General features: G+C 48.3%; 1 protein-coding gene across 4 annotated transcripts in view; it reads left to right on the forward strand.

Moving 5' to 3' along the window:
• The window catches only part of SCFD2 (sec1 family domain containing 2), a 409,841-nt gene extending 392,214 nt beyond the window's left edge, over nt 1-17,627 (forward strand). For 2 of the 4 annotated variants that reach the window (XM_007180800.3, XM_057547228.1), the window contains 2 exons: nt 4,324-4,443; nt 14,785-17,627. In XM_007180800.3, coding sequence (XP_007180862.2) covers nt 4,324-4,443; nt 14,785-14,877 — 213 coding nt within the window. In that variant the 3' untranslated portion in view covers nt 14,878-17,627. Of the gene's footprint in view, nt 1-4,323; nt 4,444-11,366; nt 11,590-14,784 lie in introns of those variants that run through there. The other 2 variants (XM_007180801.3, XM_007180802.3) reach the window with 2 other exon arrangements.
• The last annotated feature ends 4,839 nt before the right edge of the window (nt 17,628-22,466 follow it).

Consider the following 22,466-nt stretch of genomic DNA (forward strand, 5'->3'; position numbering starts at 1 on the left):
CCTGGAGAACTCCAGAGAAACGGGGAGCAGAGGAAACCCTTCTCATAGAAACCAATCAGGACATCAAAGAGCGCTCTCGGGGCCACAGCTGCAGAGAAGGTGTCGGCAGCCCCTGCTTCAAAGGCTGGATGGATGGTGGGGAGAAACTATCTTCTCTGACCAGAACCCGATGTCTTAAAATCCCAGCCGGCGAAGGTTTAGACAATCAAAGAAAGAGCCGTGAGTCTGACTTGCTTTATTAATCTGTGTGTTTGTGACGGCAGTAATGATGCTTAAATCTTTCATCATCAACACCGTGAACCCACATACAAATGGGACTCAGCCGAATGTGGCTGATTATAAGGAATGTGTTATTCTGATGGAAAAGACTGGAAAGACTCCACTTCCCAATAGCCTGCCGATTTGACATGTTCTAAAAGGAAATCTGGTATCAAAACATAAATCTAAACAGAAACCAAAATAGCAAACAGCAACATGCATTAATGGAGCCTGTTAATTTGTACCACAATCAACATTTCCTCAATTCGTTGGCCAAAGGGTATTGTTCTTTGTTGTTGCTGTTCATTTCTTTTTTCCTTTTCATCTTTCAATACATCCTTCCAAGATTCTCACAGTGTACTTCAGAGTCCAGACTCTCTTATGGAAAGCATATGTCTTTGGGAACATACTGTACCACTTGAAGTTCTGGAGCCAGTTGTATTTCTGTCCTAGCATTAAGTGAGAAACAATTGTTTGTAGGGTTGGAAGGAACCTCGGTTAGTTACTCAACCAGGAAGAACCACACGTAAAGCAAAGAGAGAGTGTCTAAAAGATCTCAAAGAAAAGAAGAATATCTACAGTTAACCTGTGGACCTCATTCATTCATTCATTCATTCATTTTATTCATGCAACATTTGTTGAAAGTTTACCATGAGCTAGCTCTATGCTCAGACCCCAAAATACCAAGATAAATATGATCAGTCCCGACCCTCCAGTAGCTTACAGTCTAGGAGAGGAGATAGGCAGGTCTATCAAGGTCTCAGTCCGATGTGACAAGGCCAAGGCAGAGGTATCTGTCAGATTCGGGTCATGGGGCAGGAGTTGAGAGGTGGTTAGGGAGAACTTTTTAGAGGCGAGGGTGCCTTTTAAAGAGAGTAAAAAGGAAGGAGGTAAAGAAGGGGAGGCAGGGGTACTTTACACAGAGGAAACTGTCCATTCCACATAAAACAAGATGGTGCAGTTGGTGCTCTAACTGTTTAATAACTGGAATGTCATGGGCACAGACAGGCCAGAACCCACTGGTGTGGTCCCAACCAATGCCTGTGGGCCGAAGATCTTTCCTACTAATATGGACAAATCCCCAGGGTATATCACTGAGCAAAACTAAATCTGATATCGAGTGGCTAGAAGTCAAGATGGCAGTTACCCCTTGGTGAGGTAGTGACACGAAGCGGGCCTGAGTGGGGATCCAGAGTGCTGGCTTTCTCTTTCCTGATCTGGGTACCGGTCACAAGGATTTGTTTAGTTTGTGAAAATAAATTGAACTGAACACTTGTGATAAATGCTCTTTTCAGTGCAAATGTTCAGTAAAGTGTTGTATGTTTAACAAAAAGTTTTTTTAAAAAGACCTTGCATTCATGGATGGCTCAAGTCCTCGTGAGTGACTCCAGCAAATAGTGTATATGGAGGAGATGAAAATAGAGGCATACAGCAAAGCTATGTGAGAAGAGCCTTACATACTGAATTGAGGAGTCTGAACTTTATCATCAGAGTTAGGAGACTCCCCGGAAAGAATGTGAACATGTGATGGAGCTGAGGGGTGTTTAAGAGTGTGGCCTCTGCAGTTTGGCCCCTGGCTCCAAGGTTTAGTCACGACGTGTAAACTTCAGTCTCTCCATCTGTAAAATACACCAATGATTGTATTTGCCTCCTAAGGATTTTTGACAATCGGATAAGATAATGCACAAAAATTCAATAATAAGTATTTGCACTTTCAAAAGCTTACTTAGGCAGGAATGAGGAGACTGGATTGGGGTGGGGGGGTGGGGGGCCAGACCAGGGACAGGGAGACAAATTAGAAGACTCTAACAATAATCTAGTAAAGAAGGAATGAGAGCCGACCAGAGCAGGGATAGTGGAAATCAAGGAGAGATCAGTGAATTGGAGGGGGAAGAATTAACAGGACTTGATCTGGGAGATGAAAAAGACAGCACAGTCCAAGGTGACTCTCAAGGGTCTGGCTCAGGTGACTGTGAAGGAGGTGATGCTCTTAGGAGGTCAACAGAAGGAATAGACTTGGGGAAAGATCATGCATCAAATTTGAAATCTGTTGAGTTTAGGGATCCCAGGAGGCATCCAAGTGGAGATGGCCACAGGAACTCAATAGTGATGCTAAAGACATAGATTTGGGAAGCATATAAAAGATGATTGAAGGCATATGAGTAGATGAGGTCCTCAAGTGAGGGGATCAAGGGGCCAAAGATGGAGCCCTAAGGAGAATCGACACTTAAAGGGCAGACCAAGAAAAGGAACCTATGAAGAAATTTGAGAAGAAATCAGTGGAAAGGTGAAAGAAATAACCAAGAGAGAGTGCTATTGTGGAAGCCAAGAAGGGTGTTATCAACTGTGACAAATGCCACAGAAATGTCCAGTTAAATGAAGACAAAGAACTGCCTATCGACTCCTACATATGATGGCCATTGGTGACTGCAGTGAGAGCGGTTCCAGGGGAACAGTGGAACAAAAGCAGGATGGCCGTGGGTGTGTGGTACGCAGACTGGAAGACAGCAGTCAAGGGGATGGAGCTACAGCGCAGAAGGTTGGGGGGTGGGGTGAGGAGTCAGGAGTCTTTTTTCTAAAGATCAAAGAGTTTTGTAACTTTTTCAGTGTTCACCAGCACCCATTTTGAAAAAGTTTAGACCTACTTTTCCTTCTTTCTTTCTTTCTGCGTTTCATTTCTCTCCCTCCATGCCCCTATTTCTCTACCTCCCTCCCTCCCTCTCCACTCTGAGTTTCCTCTCCAGAAGCCAAGGAGCAACTTATATAACTGGAAATACTTAATGTATTACCTTTTAAAGTGTTTTTAAAACAAGACATTGAAAAGTTGGTATATTTAGGGAGGGGAGTCAAAAGAACCAAATTGAGAAAGGAGTTGGAGCTGGGGTAAGAGCAGAGGCTTCCTCTCTTCCTGTCGGCCTGATGTCCCCCCACTGCTGCTCCGGGGGACCGTCCCTTGGCCCAAAGATGGCTTGTGTGTTAGTGGGTGTGAATGAGTACCGACATTTACCGCCTTTGTCTACCCTCTCCTGGCTGGAGTCAAGCCTGTCTCTCCCACCTCTGGCTTCAGTGGCCATGCAGGCAGCTGACAGCATCCTTCCCATAATGACTCCATGCTGCTGTCCCGGCTGGGCCTCTGGCCTGCTCCCCCGACCTGGTGACCGCTTGCCTGCGGTGCTCGGCTCACAATACTCCTGCCCACTCCTCACTGAACCATCCCGGGCTTCCAGGTAGGGCTCAAACACACTGTCTTCAGGAACCCTCTCTCGTCCCCTTCAGTTAGTCACTATGTCTACATGTTGGCCTTGCACATTTCCTGAGAGGTTACTGGGAGACATTCTCATTTTAGCTGTTTTATAATACTTTGCCTCACTGGTGCAATCATGAGGCACCAGGAGGAATTCTCCACGACCTCCAGTGCAGTGTTGCACGCAGAGCAGGTCCTCAGCTCTGGCTGAGGCCAACCTCAGCCAACCTCAGCTGAGGCTGGTTTTCAGAAGGTAAGGGCGTGAAGTGTGCACTCGAGGGCGGGTGCAGGGCTCTTGCATCTTTGTCCACCCTCCACCGCCCCCTCCTAGGGCTCTAACCATCCGTCAGTTCCACAGACATTTACTGAGCACCTGCTCTGAGCCAGGAACTGCACTCGGCACGCTGGGCATTTAGCAGTGAGCCAGGCAGACAAGATCACCGCCTCGTGGAGTTTGTGTTCCATTAGAGGAGACAGCCGTCAGGGAAGAGACAATGACCCCAGGCTGTGGCACGTGCTTGGAAGGAGATGCACGGAGTTCTGTAAGGCAGGAGCACGTTTATGCTGAGACCTGCAGACCGAATAGGAGGGGAAGTTGCCCTCAGACTTCTCTGCTTATTTAATAGTGCCCACTCCTTTAACTTTGCTTGCAGTAAAATATTTATCGAAAGGGCTGTAGGAAGGTGACATGCTGTGCATGTTCCTGGTCAGTGAGCTCACAGACCGCTAACACATCTGACCCCTAACAGATCATACCCTCTCTAAGGGTTGTTCATCTCACCTGAAGACACCTCTGACGCCGGGGGTGGTTTGTTTTGCAGGTGAGCCGGCCTCATCCCAGCGACCACCCTCTCCTGATCCTCTTCGTGGTGGGCGGGGTCACAGTCTCAGAAGCCAAAATGATCAAAGACCTTGTGCCATCCCTGAAGCCAGGAACCCAGGTACGAGTGAGTCCTCAGTGATATGATCTGAACGGGAGGCCTGAGGCAGGAGTGGGGAGGGCGGGCCAGGGCCTGCATTAGGCTCCCCAGAACTCCCTATCTCCATCCCCCGCCTTCTTTCCCCCTGCTCCTTCTGCCTGTTCCAGAGCCAGGACCTGGCGTGGGTGGAGGGAAGGGGGAGACCTTTCCTACCTCTGGGTGGCAAGTGCTGAAGTGCTATTCCCGATTCCTAAAGGGCTTGTATTCTCTGGCGTCCAATCAGTGCTTAGTTACTCAAGAGTTTTGGCTGCTTTCCAGGCTCCAGATAGTTGAGCGTGACTCCCGGGGACCATCTCCGCCCTGTGGCAGGGAGAGAAGGGGGCTGGAGGAGTATGGGAAGGCCCATTGTCATGACAATGACAAGTGTAGTATCTTTCTCCTCTGTAGCCTCCTGCCAGGTCCCGTCTCCCTCCCCACGCACATGCCCGGTGGTTAAGACACAGCCCTCTAGGTTTTCCAGGCCTGAGTCTGCATCCTCCCTCCGCCTTTTACTAGCCAGGTGATTGGAGTGAGAAAAGCCCTCAGTTTTCTCCTTTAGGCAACGCGGCGGGGTGGTTAGGAAAAGAGTGCCTTGCCTGGCTGCTTAGCGCTATGGGCAACCGGGGCTCTGTCCTCTGGGGGCTGAGGAGCCTCAGAACTGTCCTGCTGGGGGACCGGGAGCCTGGGACACCTTCCCATGGACCCTCGCCGCCCCCAACACCCCGCCCAGTTGAGACTTGCTTTTGGGGCCTGTCTTCAGCTTTGCCATGTCTGCCTGCAGCCAGCGGCTTTCTGTGGTTTAGAGAAAGCAGAACAGAGATGCCAGCGCAGTGCTTCAGGTAGGACCCTGGCTTACGTGGGGAACTGTCCACCACAGGCGCACGGAACCCAGGGACTATTCCAGCCACGCCTGGCTGCCGGTCTGGGTGGGGGGCAGTGTACAGGTGCCCTTGTCTGCCACCTCTGCCCACTCTGTGTATACGCACTCAGCCAGCCAAGGAGCCCCCATCTCTGCTGGCATCCGTAGTCTGTACTCCGTAGCGCAGCACTGACTGCCTCCCGTCGCTGACCGAGCCTCCTCAAGCAAACACGAATTCCTGGAGGACAAAGGCTGGGCCTTCCCAGGCCTGAGCACAGGGCAGGAGTTCCGGAAGCCTTGTGGCCTGACGGCTTGATGTGAGGCAGGAGAACTGGCTTGGTGTTGTCAGGGTGGCCAGGACACCTGACGACGTAGAGAAGGCCTGGTTTCTGAGGGTCTCCAGACACCCTACTTAGGAAGGTGACCTGTATCTAGGGAGCCATGGTATGTTCTTGAGCGAGGGAGTGACCAGTCATTGGCTGTGACCATTTCTACCGTTACTCACAGCTGTCATGGTCACAGCTGGTGGAATTTCTGGTAAAGTGGTAAATTCTGCCTCGTCTCACACTCTCTCGATCTACAGTGTTCAGGATCTGTTGGTGAGCAATTGCCTTTTTGAGCAAGACATTCTTTGTTATCAGAAAGCACACTTCTCACTGCCCCTAACATGGTGAACCAAATTCTTAGCTCTTCCGACACGCGATGCATTGTTAACAGCCTGACAGACGTGCTAATCCCCACTCTAAAAGGCTAAGATGCAGACGTCTTCAAGGCCGTGTGACCTGAGTTTGACAGCAGAGACCTGAAATCTGTAGTGGCTCAGCGGCTCGGCCGCAGTCTGACCAACCTTGTGCTCAACCATCCGCAGAGAGAGTGGCTCAGAGAACCTGGGGCTTAAGGAGCGGCCTTGCCTGCTGCCTGTCTTTTGTGCACAAAGTTGCCCCTGAAGAGTTACCAGGGCCTAGGAAGATTCCAGAGCGGAGGTACTTACCGTGGTACCTTCCTCTCCAAGTCTGTGAATGGAAGTGGACTGCCTGCCTGTTTGCTGGCGTGACACCTGTGGAGGAAGAGCTCCCGTTATTAGACCGCCACAGACTGGCAGCTGAGTCAGCCCAGAGCTGAGGCAGGGCCAGCTCCACAACCTTCAGAGGAGCAGCGGGAATGAGGCCTGGCCGCTCTAGCTGTACATGAACAGGCAGGCGTTCCAGATCTGTCGCCTGCTTAGACTTCTGTCGGAGTAGCCCTGGGAGCTAACTGAAGGGGCGGGTCCCTGTGAACCTGCGCACCAGCACACCCCCAAAGACACATCGGCAACGGAGAGTGACTCTGACTTGCCCTCCGTGTAATCAGCCATAATGTACGTATTGATACTTCTGTCTTTAAACTCCAGCCTCCACTTAAAGGTCCCCAGGGATGAGGATTTGCCCCTCCCACTGCGGCCTACCTGAGTCCTGGAGGCCTTGGCTGTTAGGACTCTTTCCTCCTGCCGAATCCAAATCCGCCCCATCTGGGCTCTCACTCACCACTGCTGCCTCTAACGCCTGGGCCACACAGAATCTACAAGCAGATCAGGCTCTTCTCTCCTCCACAGGTCCTCCCCCAGGGCCACTCTTCTCCAAACCGAGTATCTTCAGTTCTTCCAGCCTCCCCACCCCAGCCCGTGCCGTGGACCTGAGTGCCTCAGCTCCCGGGCGGCTCTCCTGGGCCCCCAGGTCTCTCCCTCTCATGCTCACTTACAGCTGAGCGCCCTTGCCACAGGCTGATCAGTGCAGAGGCACTGGGGCCACCTCCTCCTCCTCCCACGGCCCCTCCCTGCCGCTGGGCCTTCTTTTCCTAGCACCCTTCCGCTGGCCTGCTCCCCTCCAGCCTCAGGACTCTGCACTTACTTTAATCCCTCAAACAGGATCTGGCACCAGCTGTCATGATTATTCATTGCATATTGAATATTAGAAACTGTACTTGCATTATTGACGCATACGATAAAAGCAGCTTTTCTGGAGACTACACCAACCTGTTACTGATTCTGGGATTATGGACAACTAAAACCACTCTGTCTTTTGTATCAATTGCTATGATCCATACCTACTGTATATCAACATGGGTGCTTTTTGGACCCAGGTACAGGAACTTACAGTCTCTTAAACTGGATTAGTCGATTATCCAGTAAACATTTATTGAGCATCTACTCTGTGCCAAGCACTGTTCTTTGTGCTGAGGATAGAGCGGTGACCAAGCCAGACTCATTCCTGCTTTCATGGAACTTACATTCTAATAGTAAGTGATTGACTGACGTTAAACACGGAAGCTCCAGCTAGACATGAGTGTTCCGGGAACATAGGCAGGTGCTGTAATGGGAATACCTGGGGGCCTGGAGGCAAGAGGTTCCTTCAGATGGCACTGGCTTCCCCTGGAGGAGAAGGCTGGTGAGCTGAGATGTGCAAGGCATTCGGGGATCTGCTCTTCAAAGGAAACTGCTGATAGAAGTCACTTAAGGCACATCCAGAAATGAACTCTCTTTTACAAAAAATGGTAAGGATAGCATGAAACAGTGGAGTCCAGAAACCACATTGATACCTGCTAGTCCTAGAGGATGGTTGTTATACTCTAAAATGGGGTGTTTTCTCCACTCTCCATCTGTGGTTCTTGGTAAACATGCTGAGCGAAAGTGGGCAGCTGGAGAAGGCCCTCTTTCCTGACTACAAAAAAAAAAAGGATCAAAGAGGCAACCTCTCAACCCCACTGCAAACAGCCACAGCCATGAGCAGGAGACTTTGCAGGCTTGCCCTGCTCTGGGGTGCGTGTATTCAGCACCGACCTCTCTCATTCCAGACAGCTCTGCAGGCTGAACCCTGTAGCTGGGTCATGGCCAAGAGGCCAGCAGAAGCCTGCAATTGTGGGAGGAAAGTAACAGGGAGGGACCCTTCCACAAAATACAGGGAAAGGCCAGCTCAGGAAACAGAGGCAGACCGAGTGACCAAGCCGACCCTGCCATCACAGCTCTTCATGGGCTAGTGCACGTTGCCCAGCCACACTTCCATGTGCGTCTACATTTCTGGAGCTGAACATTTAGTGAGAATGTAAAAGAAAAAAAAATTAGACCCAGAAATATGCTCATACGCATACAACTTTGCACAACTGTGGAGGTTCAAGGACACCTAAATCCTGGCTGTAAACCGTGGCTCCAGGTTATTCTAAAATTTGAAGCCCCAAAGAGAAGAGTCAAGCGACTTCCTTTTTTTTTTTTTTTGGTCTACATTTAATTTGTTCTGAAGTTTCTTACTCTAAGGAAAATGTCAGTGAGATTCACAATTTTTCTTTTTACCTGAGTTAGCTTAGGGCCTTATAATTTGAAATATTAGACGGCATTACACATGTTCATATTGTTCCTCTTAACATTACCCTTCATTCCTACGCACTTCATGTGTCTTTGATATTTGTAGCAATCCTCGTAACAACGCCGAAGTCTGAAGTCGTTTGCAATGGAAGGTTTTTGTTCTTGTTGTTGTTTTCCTCAAGCGACTTTTTTTTTTTTTTAACATCGTTAATGGAGTATAATTGCTTTACAATGGTGTGTTAGTTTCTGCTGTATAACAAAGCGACTTGTTTTTAAAGAACCATCGGGAGAGACAAAAGTGGGGAGGCATCTGAAATCTCATCGGGTTCCTTAGGAGAGCCTAAGCACACCACACTCACCCCTCAGGCAATGAGAAGGCAGTGAGTTTTCCAGAAAGCTCGTCATGTCTGTTTAATTAATCCACTGTCCCACTGGTTTAATGATACAAACATTTTATGTTTAACACACGTGTGTACGTGCGTGTATACGTGCAGCACCTGTGCTAATGGGGGTGCGTGGTGCCTTGAATCCGACATGTGCTCCAAAACCAGTTCATCAGCTGGATGAATATGCGTGTTGGTATCTGTGCGTATTAGTCGCTTTTACTGGGAAGCATCTCCCAAGGTCAAAAGAAAAATAGAGAAAAACTATTTTTACCCCCCTCTCCTTTCACTTCACGATGTTAGAAACCAGAGGGATATGGAATCTAAATCCTGGGTTGCTGGCTTCCCCTGTTCAGCAGAAATGGAACAGGAAGATGCTGGCATCTATAAGATACGGCCCGGAGAAGCGGAAGGTGGAGAGAAAGCTAGCAGGCTGGGTCACTCTTGCAGGAGCCAGGGTGGGCTGAGCACAGAGACAAGATGCCCCTCCTTCAGCTGGAGTAGAGAGCCTGTGTGGAGCCCCAAAGGCAGCTTTTTAGGGGCTTGGTTCAGAGGCACCCTGGTGTCCTTCGCCCTTGCCTCCCCGATGGAAATTTTCATCAGTGCCCTTGGTTGCCTGGGAAAAAGCCAATCCTCCGAAAGGAACTCTAGTGCTTAATTTTCCTCGTATCACACATTTGATGACTATGTTTATAAAATTTAAATTTCATATCCGACAGGCCAATTTCAGATTGCTTTAAGCATTTTCTTTTTCATTTTTGCATGCCGTTTCCCCCCATTTAGCTAACTTTTTATAATTTTAAGGACTATTTCAGTCAAATAAGGCAGAAATGCTTTTAGTTGTATAGGCTCAAAAACAGGAAATGCTCAAAAGCGTTCTGAAGAACAAAAGACGCCTAAGATGTGAAAATGCTTAAGGACCATCAGCTATTATACTATAAGGGAAATGTTAGTGGTGTGATCCTGCTTGTTCTTCAAAATCAGAATTTTAGACAAGTGGGTTTTCAGCTGAATTGATTTGAAACAAATTTACGCAGAGCTATTTGAGATACCAGAGCCCCCTGGTGTGAAAAACTTCCTGCTGGCTAAACTCACTGCCTCCTTCCTAGTCCTGTTTTTGTTCATTCATTTAATCAGTCATTGGCTAACTCACTATATCGAGGACCTGCTAGGTATCAGGCACTGTGCCAGCACACAACAAAGAAACAAGGAATACAATGTGATACCAACAGCCATGGGAACATCCTCAGTCTTCAGAGAGGGGTGGTCTGGGAAGGCTTCTGGGAGGTGGTGATGCCTGAGTGGATTATTGATGGATGATTAAGAGGACTTCAGGCAAAGAGTTGGGAACTCTCGTTCCAGATGAAGAAGCATCCCCAAAGTGCCATTTGTGAAACTGCAAATCATTTAGGGTGGCTGGAATGTGGAACCAGTGGTGAGGGGTGTGTGGTGGCCAGGGGCTGGGGTGTAGAGTGCTGAGCAGCCATCAGTCTCTAAAGTCCTGGAATGCTCTCTAAGACGGTTGGACTTACAGATTTTTGGTTTGCGGTTACCATGAGGTTTTGATATAGCAGTCTATATACATACAAGATTATTTTAAGTTGCTGGTCTCTTAATTTCAAATGCATTTCCAATATCCTGCATTTTGATACCATTTTTGTGTCTGGATGACTTCCTACCTTTACTGTATGTTTGCCTTTACTCGTGAGCTTTCCCATTCGTAATTTTCCTTTTTCTAGTTGTGGCCTTTTCTTTTCCTTCTAGAGAAGTTCCTCTAGCATTTGTTACAAAGCTGGTCTGATAGTGCTGATTTCTCTTAGCTTTTGCTTGTCTGTAAAGCTTTTGATTTCCCCATCCAGTCTGAATGAGAGCCTTGCTGCATAGAGTATTCTTGGTTGTACGTTTTTCCCTTTTATCACTTTAAATATATACTGCCATTCCCTTCTAGCCTGCAGAGTTTCTGCTGAAAAAATCAGCTGATAATCTTATGGGGATTCCCTTGTATGTTATTTGTTGCTTTTCCCTTGTTGCTTTTAATATTTTCTCTTTGTCTTTAATTTTTGTCAGTTTGATTAATATGTGTCTTGGTGTGTGCCTCCTTGGATTTATCCTGTATGGGACTCTCTGTGCTTCCTGGACTTGAGAATGTTTCCTTTCCCAAGTTAGGGAAGTTTTCGGCTATTATCTCTTCAAATATTTTCTCAGGCCCTTTCTCTCTTTTCCTTCTGAGACCCCTATAATATGAATGTTGGTACATTTTATGTTGTCCCAGAGATCTCTTAGGCTGTCCTTATTTCTTTCATTCTTCTTTCTTTATTCTATTCCACAGCAGTGGGTCAGGCTTATAAATGATGGAGAGAAGGCAGTCAGGATTTTAAACCTATGAGTAAATACAATCAGATTTACACTTGGGGAAGATGGCTCTGGCACGTTTATCTCCTCTGAATCCACCCCAATGACTGCTGTGAGCTGAATAGAGGGAATGCAGCAGAGGATGAGAATAGTGAAGATGGTGATGATAATGAAGACGATGATAGCAGGTACCATTTTAAGCCCCTCCAGAGCTTGTCATTGTGCTAAATATTTTATATATATGTTCACACTTGATCCTCATGATAATCATGTGAGGTGGATATCATTATTCCCACTTTATAGATGAGGACTTGAGGCTCAGAGTGATTAAGCAAGTTCTCCAGGGTCCATCGTCTGGCAGGTGGCCAGCTGGGGCCCAGCTCAAATTGGACACTCCTAAGGCTGTGCTCTTAATGACTGTACTATCCGGCGAGAGTCCTTGGTCTCAGCTTCCTCCTTTCCTCCCCTCCTCAAAGACCCCCTCAGTTACTTCACAGGCTGCCTTTGTTTTCCATCTGCTTCTTTTTAGCCCTCCACAGGGCATGCCCCAGACACCCTCTGGTTTAGCCCTGATGCTGTCTAAATACCCATTTGTCTAGATGTGAGGGTCCTGGTCCTTGGTTCCAGCTCAGTGGAGGTGACCGAACCCATAGTCACTGTCAGCCATGACTGAAAGCCCAGCACACGGCCTGAGAGTGACAGATTCTTTTAGCTTAGTTATCACTGCTCTAGAAGTGTCCACATCAACCGAGTCTACAGCCTTTCCCCTCCAAGTTCCTCAACCCTGTTAATAAGTCTTAACCATCCTGTGGGACTCACTCTAGCCATTACACTTGCCCTCACCTCAGCCAGAGAGGAATTCACCGTCTTGGCATTGGCACTAAGGACCCCAGGGGCTGGCAGCGGTGGTGGAGCCTGGCAAGCAGGAGGGCAGGGGAGGGGCTGTGGCCATTAGCTTCCCTGGCCTCTCCTACCTCTCAAGAGTCTATTCTTGTGCAAAGGATTTTTGTCTTTATGTGTGCATTTTTTAAAATATCGGAATAAGGGTTTCTTAACTTGTGGTCTATGAATCCTAGTTATCCACCTAAACCTCCCCTAAAACTATATTCAGAATCTTGTGTGTACACATATGCATATTTTTCTAGAGAGTTCTTAGCTTTCATACGATTCAAAAGGAGGCCTATGACCCAATCACAAAACACAATAAAATAGCAGCTCAGTATTGCTGAGCACCTCACGTGCTCTACGCACGTGGCCTTATGTAATCCTTGCCACAATGCCACAAGCTCGGGGCTGTTGTTTTTCTTCTGGGAAGGACAGAGTGAGGCCGCAGGTGAAGTGACCTTCCCCAGGGCATGTAGCCCATCAGCGGTGGAGCCGGGCTCTACTAGCATCTGGTGAGCGTGCTGATCTGGGCACTGCCTTTCTCAACCATCTGTTGGACTTGGCCCAGAAGACCCCGAGGAGTGAGTAGAGACCCTCTCCTCTCTCTCCAGAGCCACATATTCGCATGGTATCTACACCGTGTGATAAGGGGATGCTAATATTCACTATCTCTCCTCAAACTCTCATCACATGGCTTTCTAGGAAAAATGTGAGCACAGATTGCAGTGTATTTTTTTCTGCCAAAAATAAGACTTGGGTGACATTAGCCATATATTTTCAAGGATAATTCTCTTTCAAAAAATAGTAACATCACTGCTTTCAAAGATTAATTTTTGTTTTAAACAGAAAACTTTTTAATAACCTCATTTCTTTAACAACAACAAGCACAAGGAAATTATAAAATGCTTCCTTCTCTCCTCCCCTCCCTCTGCTTTTCCTCCACATTGGAGTGTAGGCTCTGGTTTTGGCCAGTGAGTTGGTTAATTCTTTGCTTTGGTTCCACCTGGGATAGCTTTGGGGGGTGGGAGGGGTAGAGAGTGAGGTGTGAGTGCCAACTTGCTTCCCCACAAGAGGCCTGGCCAGGCGGTGTGGCCCCTTGAAGCCAGGTCTGCTGCCGGCCTGCGACCCCCACCCCGCTCAGGGGCTGGGCTCTGGCATCTGACTCATACCTCCTTCCCACTTCCCATAGTCACCTCCTTATCTGCTGGGTGTACAACCCCTGCCTGGGCAAAACCTCACCAGCCTGACAGAGCGCATCACTGCCCCAGCCCAGCCCTGGGGAACGAGCTCTCCCAGTGCTGCAGAGGGAAATCTGCCCCAGAAGAACGGCCCAGTCTCAGGGAAGCGGGAAGGGACATCACGACGACAGGCCAGAGAGGCCCAAAGGTCTGTGTAGACTAGGGGAGTCAGCGGCCTTCCCAGAGCCCCTGACGCCAGAGGAGTGACCACACAGACACCCGGACGCTGAAGCCAGCCTGCCTGGGTTGGAACCCTGACTCAACTGCTTCTGCTTCCTGTGTGTCCTTGGACAAGTTGCTTGACCTTTCTGTACTTTATTTTCCTTATCTGCAAAATAGGAATAATATATGTACCTACCTTATAGGGTGGTTATGAAGATTAAATGGATATTAAATGAGATCATCTTCAGTGCCTAGCCCACCGTAAGAACTAATAAATATTAGCAGATATCATCATTATTATCATCATTGTTATGGGTCGAATTGTGTCCCTCCCAAAAGATGTTAAAGTCTGAACCCCTAGTACCTCTGAATGTGGCCTTATTTGGAAATAGGTTTTGCAGATGATCAAATTAAGATGAGGTCATTAGGGTGAGCTCTAATCCTATATGACTGTGTCCTTATCAAAGGGGAAATGTGGACACAGAGACAGACACACGTAGAGGGAAGACAACGTGAAGACATAAGGGAGCTTAAGAGGGAAGATTCTCCCTCAGAACCCTTAGAAGCAACCAACCCTGCCAACACCTTGCTCTTGGACTTCTGGCCTCCAGAAGTGTGAGACAATAACTTTCTGTTATTGAAGTTTTGGGTACGAAGAAATTAATACAACCATCATCATTATCACCCACAGCAACAGCCAGCTCTTGAGTGTGCCTTCTCTCTTTCCCTGAAGGAGCAAAGGCTCCCTAGAAGAGGAAGAGACCTCTCTGTTGAGGTCACATTACTGGATCACAAAGCAACGGTCTGGTCAAGTTCAATTCAGCAGCAAGGTGGTGGCTGGGTTCAGCCCTGCTCAGTGCCCACTGGTTAAAGGCTCAGCAGACGCAGCCAGCGTCCCGCCGGCCATCCTTCCCAGCCTGTGCGCCCTTCCTTACACCCAGGACGCTAGCATCCGGTGGCATTCAAGCTGCCGCCTTCTGCCTTTTTCTCCACAGTACCCACTCCAGGCATTCCCCCAAAGAAATGTGTTGCATTTTATTTCTCATTATCTAATAAGCTGGGAGTGGCTCTCCTAATTGTCTGCGGTGTGTTTGCCCCTCCCGTTGTTAGGTAATCGTGCTGTCCACGCGGCTCCTGAAGCCAGCTAACATCCCTGAACTGTTATTCACAACTGACCGGCTGCATCCAGACCTTGGCTTCTGAGCATCTGCTGACAAGAGGAGACCTACCCGAGCTGGAAATCCCAATACTATTATCTGTCCCCATCCAAGATATGCCTCCCAAACCAGTGTCCCTGTTACTAATCGTGGGTATGACTGAATTATGCCCAAAAGATCTTTTTTTTTTTTTTAACATCTTTATTGGAGTATAATTGCTTTACAATGGTGTGTTAGTTTCTGCTGTATAACAAAGTGAATCAGCTATACATATACATATATCCCCATAACCCCTCCCTCTTGCGTCTCCCTCCCACCCTCCCTATCCCACCCCTCTAGGTGGTCACAAAGCACCGAGCTGATCTCCCTGTGCTATGTGGCTGCTTCCCACTATCTATCTATTTTACATTTGGTAGTGTATATATGTCCATGCCACTCTCTCACTTAGTCCCAGCTTCCCCTTCCCCCTCCCCGTGTCCTCAAGTCCATTCTCTACATCTGCATCTTTATTCCTGTCCTGCCCCTAGGTTCTTCATGACCTTTTTTTTTTTTTTTTTAGATTCCATATATATGTCTTAACATATGGTATTTGTTTTTCTCTTTCTGACTTACTTCACTCTGTATGACAGACTCTAGGTCTATCCACCTCACTACAAATAACTCAATTTCGTTTCTTTTCATGGCTGAGTAATATTCCATTGTATATATGTGCCACATCTTCTTTATCCATTCATCTGTCGATGGACACTTAGGTTGCTTTGCCCAAAGGATCTTGATGCCCACACGGTGAAGTACTTCGCTGGCATTGCTGAGATTCTTAAAAAAAAAAAAAAATTTCATTTTTTCTAAAGGCATCAAACTACCTTTCAGCTGGCCTAATTCATGATAATTCCCCTTTATCCTTAACTCTTTCTCTGTGAACTTTCTGATTCCACCTGCAAGTTCATTCATTCTAAATGAGTGCCTGTTGGTGAGTATTGGTAGATTACAAGACGTCTGATCTGCAGTTGCTCAAGGAGAAGTTACCCATGCTTTAGAATCATGAGTGTGGGGAAAGTTTGGTTTTTAAGATTATATAGCTGAGGAGGGAATGCTGCAAATAGGATCTGAGGCTTTGTTTCTCTCTTGATCTGAGACATTTCTGAAAAGGCCAGAAGGGAGGGGTAGCGGCTAGGGCAGTGCTGATTGTCTGCCTGTGTTGTAAATCGCCTGCCTGTACAAAGGGCTGCATTGTTCCAGTTTGCTTACTGGGCAGGGCTGCCAGCCTGCTTGGAATAGGAGTGGGAGAGAGGTTGATTGGAGGGCTGTGCCTGCCTGTAAAAGGTTTCCTCTCCTCCCCAAGGAAGGCCCCAATAAAGATATCTAGTCCAGGGAGTCTAGGTTGGAACCTCACCCCCTGTGACTTTTGTGATTTCACATTTCTATAGAAGTATAAAGCTTTCTTTTCTGTGAGTCTAACTCTTCCTTCTAGCCATAACAGAAAAACCTAGACTGACAGAGGGAAATTATATAAGAACTCCAGCAAAAATGAACTGCTTGGAACCCACACATTTGTAGGTGTATAGTTCATGGAAATTTCTAACATCTCTAAAAGAAGTTTGTAATAAAGAGATAAAGCTGCAAAATAGTGGCTAGTGTGGATTAAACAGAGGAAATAAAATGTAAACCAAAACACTCACATGCCTCTGCTTTTAGTTCTCTACAAAACACTGTTATGAGAAAACTGTGAAGTTGGAAATCATTTTGAGATGTCATTGAAGCAGTTTTTTTAGACACCAACGTTCTTTATTTTGTCCAAGTATGTTTTCCACCTAACACCAGTTCGTTCACGGTGCTGAAATACTGGAGACCTCGGATGCTTCTTCCATTCCAGTCACTTAAAAGTTTGAATTTGAATAAGGAAGAAAATGGCAAATAGCCCCAAAGAGATGATCATTAAAGCAAAGATCACTCTTTTCTAAAAATAAAGAAGTAACCTGGGGGCTTCCCTGGTGGCATAGTGGTTGAGAATCCGCCTGCCAATGCAGGGGACATGGATTCGAGCCCTGGTCCAGGAAGATCCCACATGCCATGGAGCAACTAAGCCTGTGCGCCACAACTACTGAGCCTGCGCTCTAGAACCCGCGAGCCACAACTACTGAGCCCACGTGCTACAATTACTGAATCAGGCCCGCGCGCCTAGAGCCCGTGCTCCACAACAAGAGAAGCCACTGCAATGAGAAGCCCGCACACCGCAACGAAGAGTAGCCCCCACTCGTCGCAACTAGAGAAAGCCCGTGCACAGCAACGAAGACCCAATGCAGCGAAAAATAAAATAAATAAATTAAAAAAAAAAGAAGTAACCTGTTGTGTGTCTCCAATCTGCATTCATTCATTCGTTCAATCATTCCTTCATTCCCCACTACCCAGCGGTATGTGCCAGGCACTCTGAGAGGTTCTGACCATGATATGGGGAAGGAGAGAGGTGCATCCCGGACTCCGTGGCTCTCACAGAACGAGCAGCTGGTGCGTCTCCTGACACTCGGGCCCTGTGTGAGGATCTGCTCAAGGATCAGTGTTTTGTTTTGTTTTGTTTTGTTTTTTGGCCTTACCCCATGGCTTGCAGGATCTTAGATCCCCAACCAGGGACGGAACCCGGGCCCTCAGCAGTGGAAGCCCAGAGTCCTAACCACCGCACCGCCAGGTAATTCCCGAGGTTAAGTTTTAAACCATATGTCTATATGCAAAGGAAACTTTCGGGAAGTACAAAAACCAAACTGCTAACAAGTGGTTCCCTCTGGGAAGCAGCATATTATAGGAGGACTAAGAAAAGGGAACATCTCGCTCTCAGTATATATGTGTCATTTGAATATGTTTCACAGTAGATATGTATTTGTGTTTTACTTCTGTACCTTGAATGTATTTTTACAAGTTAATTTTCTCTTTTATAAAAGAATATTCAGGGCTTCCCTGGTGGCGCAGTGGATGAGAGTCTGCCTGCCAATGCAGGGGGCACGGGTTCGAGCCCTGGTCTGGGAAGATCCCACGTGCCGCGGAGCAACTAGGCCCGTGAGCCGCAACTACTGAGCCTGCGCGTCTGGAGCCTGTGCTCCGCAACAAGAGAGGCCGCGATAGTGAGAGGCCCGCGCACCGTGATGAAGAGTGGCCCCAACTGCCGCAACTAGAGAAAGCCCTTGCACAGAAACGAAGACCGAACACAGCCATAAATAAATAAATAAATATAATTAAATTTAAAAAAAAAAAAAAAAAAAAAAGAATATTCAAAAGCTTCTCATCTGAAATGATAAACAGAGGAAGTTTCTGATTGTAAATATTATCATTCAGCAGTTACTGTGTCCTGAAAATGCTCTCAGTACTAGTTTAAATATGGTCCAAAGCAGTCTCTGAGTGATGGGGGGGAACATCAAAAGTTTAGTTTATAATCGTCTTTTTCCATCTCTGTGGTCGCTGGTTGGAGGAATTGAGCTAGGCAGACGATCAGGTAGCGGAAGGCTTTGGAGGAAATGTGAGCTGAAAGAAGATGGTGGGGATCAGAGTTTGGTTTGAATAAGAAGGTAGGAGGCACGACTTGGTGTAAATCCTGCAAAGAGCCTTCACCAGGTCAGAAAAGAGAGGGGACTCTGGAAGTAGCACAGCAGGCCCCTGGGCGGAGCTTCCCGAAACCTCTCTGGCATTGCCTTCTTCTTGGGCTCACTGCCCGGGAGAGGAGGGGGTGAGGGAGAAACGATCGTGCTCTTGGTGTGCTATGAAGGAGCAGTGGTTAGAACAGAGCTCCATAGTTTTGTCTGGGTTTAAGTCTCAGCTCTGCCACTCCCAGCAGTGTGTACCTCTCCAAGCCCTAGTGCCTCCATCTGTAAATCCTGATAATAATGAGTGGTACCTACCTAATGAGAGGGCTGCTGTAGGGGGACGTCATCCCTAACACAGCCTGCACGGGACACCAAGGAATGTGGGTTTTCACTGCTGAGGACACCAAGGAACTCACCCCACAAAATGATAAAGTCTCAAAAGGTGGATAATGTCAGATGAAGAGAAAATCTGGAAGCATTCCCGGGGTCCACAAGGAGATGAGAAAACAGAGGAGGAATAATACCCTGGTCCCACCTACTTCCAGGATGATAGAGCCCAGAGGCCAGGAGCAGCACCTGGAACCCCATCCCATGGCTTGGGTTCCAATCCCGCCTCCTCCGCACAATGGTTCACTTCTCCTGGTCTCAGCTGACTGTGAATTGGACAATGATAGGACACACCACGTTGAGTTGTTGTGAGAATTAAAAGAGTTAATACGTGGAAAGCATTTAGAACACGGCACGTGGCAGGCTGGCTAAGAGCACAGAAGAATCACCATTACTGGCAGTTAATGTCTAATGATTGCCCACGCGGAGCCCTGTCCCTGATGGAACTTTCTCCATCCCTAAGGTTGGCCACAGAGTGGTTATGTGGACTCTGAGACTGACACCCCGACTGAACCACTTCAGCCTCATCCAGATGCGCCAGTTCTAAAGGGAGTGCCCCCCCCCCCGCCAGATGTCAGCCACCTGAAGGTGGCTTAAAAGGCCGAGCTGGGTGTTTATTGTGGTTCCTCCTCTCTCCGCCTGGGTCTGAGTGTTCACCACCTAAATCCTGGCTGGCCAGAGCCAAAACAAGCACAGACAGATGCAAGCCTTCTGCCAAGGATCTCATCAGCCACTCTTCACAGACACAATTATAGAGGTGTAAATACTCCTTAGCGATTGACTTCCACTTTTGTAAACCCTCCTTCTGGAGTCTGCTTCCCGGCAAACATAGCGCGCATGGCAGGTGTTTGGAGGTGCGGCAGCCAGAGGTTGTCCCCAGCGGGCTGGGACCTCTGGATACGGCTCCGTCGACCCCAGACCCCTCCATTACAGCGTTACCCAATGACAAAGACTTCCATCAGGCTCACCCCAAGACTACTATTATTTATTAACCCCCGGTTACCAGAAACAGAATCCCAGCAACAAATAATCCAGGATTACAAATATTGTCTGCCATTGCTGCCCAAGAAACATTAAGAGAAACTCCATCTCTATTTTAAAAGACAAAACCAGACGACGGCGGGTATTTGAGAGCGGAGGCGTGGGGGATGCTTGTCGGGGTCTTTGCCACAATCGGTGATAACCCTGATCCTGTTCTCTTCTCACCGAATTAGGAGAGTAATGAGGACAATAAGAACTTTCTCCGTTTAGACTCCGAAGGGCGTGCAGAAAACACCAGTTCTCCTGGGTTATTTATTGTGACAAATAAAGCCCTGTCGTTCCCCGGGGCCACTTCCGAGCGCCCTGTCTTGATTTACCGGCCCAGGCTTGGCCGGGCAGCCGGTGCCCCGCTGGTGCAGACCTGGAGTTCCCCAACTGCTCGCTCCTGAGGGATTTGCCCACAGGCTTGTGCGCTTGTCCAGAAAGCACATCTGCTTTCTCCCTCGCAGGGTGTACCATGAGTGTCGGAATCCCGCTCTTCACCGGAGCGAGGGGCTCACTGCAGGCAGGGCCGCTGCTCTTGAACCTGGGGCTCAGGGCAGCACGGTGGCCGGGCCCTGGCAGGGAGCCATCGTGGTCCCCGGCGCAGCGCCAGGCCCGCTGCAGAGTGTTCGGATGGTTTTGATTTGCGGCCGGGAGGAAGCTCGAAAGCCAGACATCTCGCCAGACAGGGATCCGGTGCTGAGGCAGACGGGCTGTGGGCTGTGCTGGCCCCCGCCCCAGCCTGGACGTCTTTATTACTGAGCTGGGACTGGAGGCCAGCGAGCGGCAGGCTGATAGCAAGAGCAGATGTGGCCACGGCAGCCAGGCGGGGCCACGAGCCCAGGGTAGCAACAGGGAGGTGGAGGGAAGCCCGACAGGGAGCACGGGCCGGGGCAGGGAGGGCCCGCGTCTGCAAGCGGAGGAGAGGAGAGCTCCGTGCGCTGGGGGCTTTGCTGAGAGGAGCCGGGGCTGGGAAGCGGAGGGCCGGCTGCCTGGCGTCTAGGCCGTGGCATCAGGCAGACGTGGCGGAGTCCTGGGTCTGAATCTGCCACTTAGGAGCTCATTCTTCTGAACCTCCCTTCTCCGCATCTGTAGCAGGGACTGAAAATGGATTGTGGGGTTGGTGTGGAGAATGGGAGTTATTTCAAGTACCCGCTACAGTGCCTGGCGCAGAGGTTTTCAGTCAGTAGAAACAGTGAGTGTTACTGCCTGTGTGACCCCAGCTTTCATCTCTCTGAGCCTCCGTTTCCTCATCTTTAAACTGGAGGTGGAATTATTACCTTCCTTGCAGGATTCTTCAGAAGATTAAAGGAGATGGATTATAATCTGGGCACACTGTAAATGCTCGGTAAATTCTGATTCCTTTCTCCATTCCCCTGCGCACACACACCCCGCCCTTCCCCTACCCAGGTGGCACAGGAAGCCATCCCCTACCCAGGTGGGAGAAGGCCATTTCTCAGTGCCATATTATTATAGATCAGAAGTTAAAACCAAAGAGGGATTCAGAGTATAATGAAAGGGTTGAACAAAGGTAATGAAATATGAAGCTAAATTCATGAGAAGAAAACATGGTGTATTCTAGAACTATAAATAGTCAAGTCAGCCTGAGACAGTGGACAGAACTGGGACTTGGGTGGTTTCCAGCCGGGAGTCAATCTCTCTCTCCCAGAGTGGCCTCCAACAAACCACTTTATCCCCAGGGTAGACTGGAGCCCTGAGACCCTTTCAACCCGAATTTCTAAAATGAAATGTAAGAGACCAAGTCCAGTGCTGTGGGGATGTGAGGGGCAACAGGGAAGTGCCAGGAAGTCAAGAAGGGCAGCTCACAAAGGAGGAAGAGAGGCCTGCTGTAAGGTCTGCAGACTCTTGGAGCAGGTGGAAAGGAGAGGGAGGAAGCAGGGCGCCTCTCATAAACAGAGGACGTCCGGTGCCGCTCAGCACCTTTGCAAGATAAAGCCCCCGGGAAAATTCATCTTCTTTAATTCCAGAACATGGGTAGAAGACCATTGGTAAGTATATAAAGATGAACCTCTCACTCACTGGACATTACTAATATAGCCACATAGAATGAATAAAAACAAACGTGAGCAGATCCTAGTCAGAGATCCTTGTCTCACTGCCTTTGAAATGAGACGTTTTTAGAATCTCATGTGAGCGCTGTTCCCTCCCTGCCCCTAACACCTTCTCAGAGGTTTGGTTAGGCTTGAAGTGTAGAGAATTGCTCTCCATTTAAGGAAGGTTTGGGACATCACCAGAAGCCCCGTCAAGAGCAGGCAGGACATTTACCCTGTGGGAAAACCGATTTGAAAATCTGGTACCGTTCCATAGTAGGCCCTCAACTATTCATTATGGCTGCTTCTCTTGGTCCCAAGGCCCCCTATATGTGGCAGTGGCCCATATATGAAATATTATAAAGGACTAAGAACATTGAATATAGTTAGAAGACATTGGTTCATGCCCTTTGTGTGAACTTGAGGACATCACTCGAAACTCAGAGCCTGTTTCTCTCATCTGTAAAATGGTCGTATTACCTCCCCTGCCCTCCCCACTGGTTTATCCTGAGGGTTAAATGAGATCAGGTATGTGAAAGCACTACACAGACAAATATAAGGTGTGACTATTTGCCCATAAAGGTGCTGACTCACTTAGCTCGTAT

The sequence above is a fragment of the Balaenoptera acutorostrata genome, chromosome 5 (genome assembly GCF_949987535.1).
Source record: "Balaenoptera acutorostrata chromosome 5, mBalAcu1.1, whole genome shotgun sequence".
Lineage (NCBI taxonomy): Eukaryota > Metazoa > Chordata > Mammalia > Artiodactyla > Balaenopteridae > Balaenoptera > Balaenoptera acutorostrata.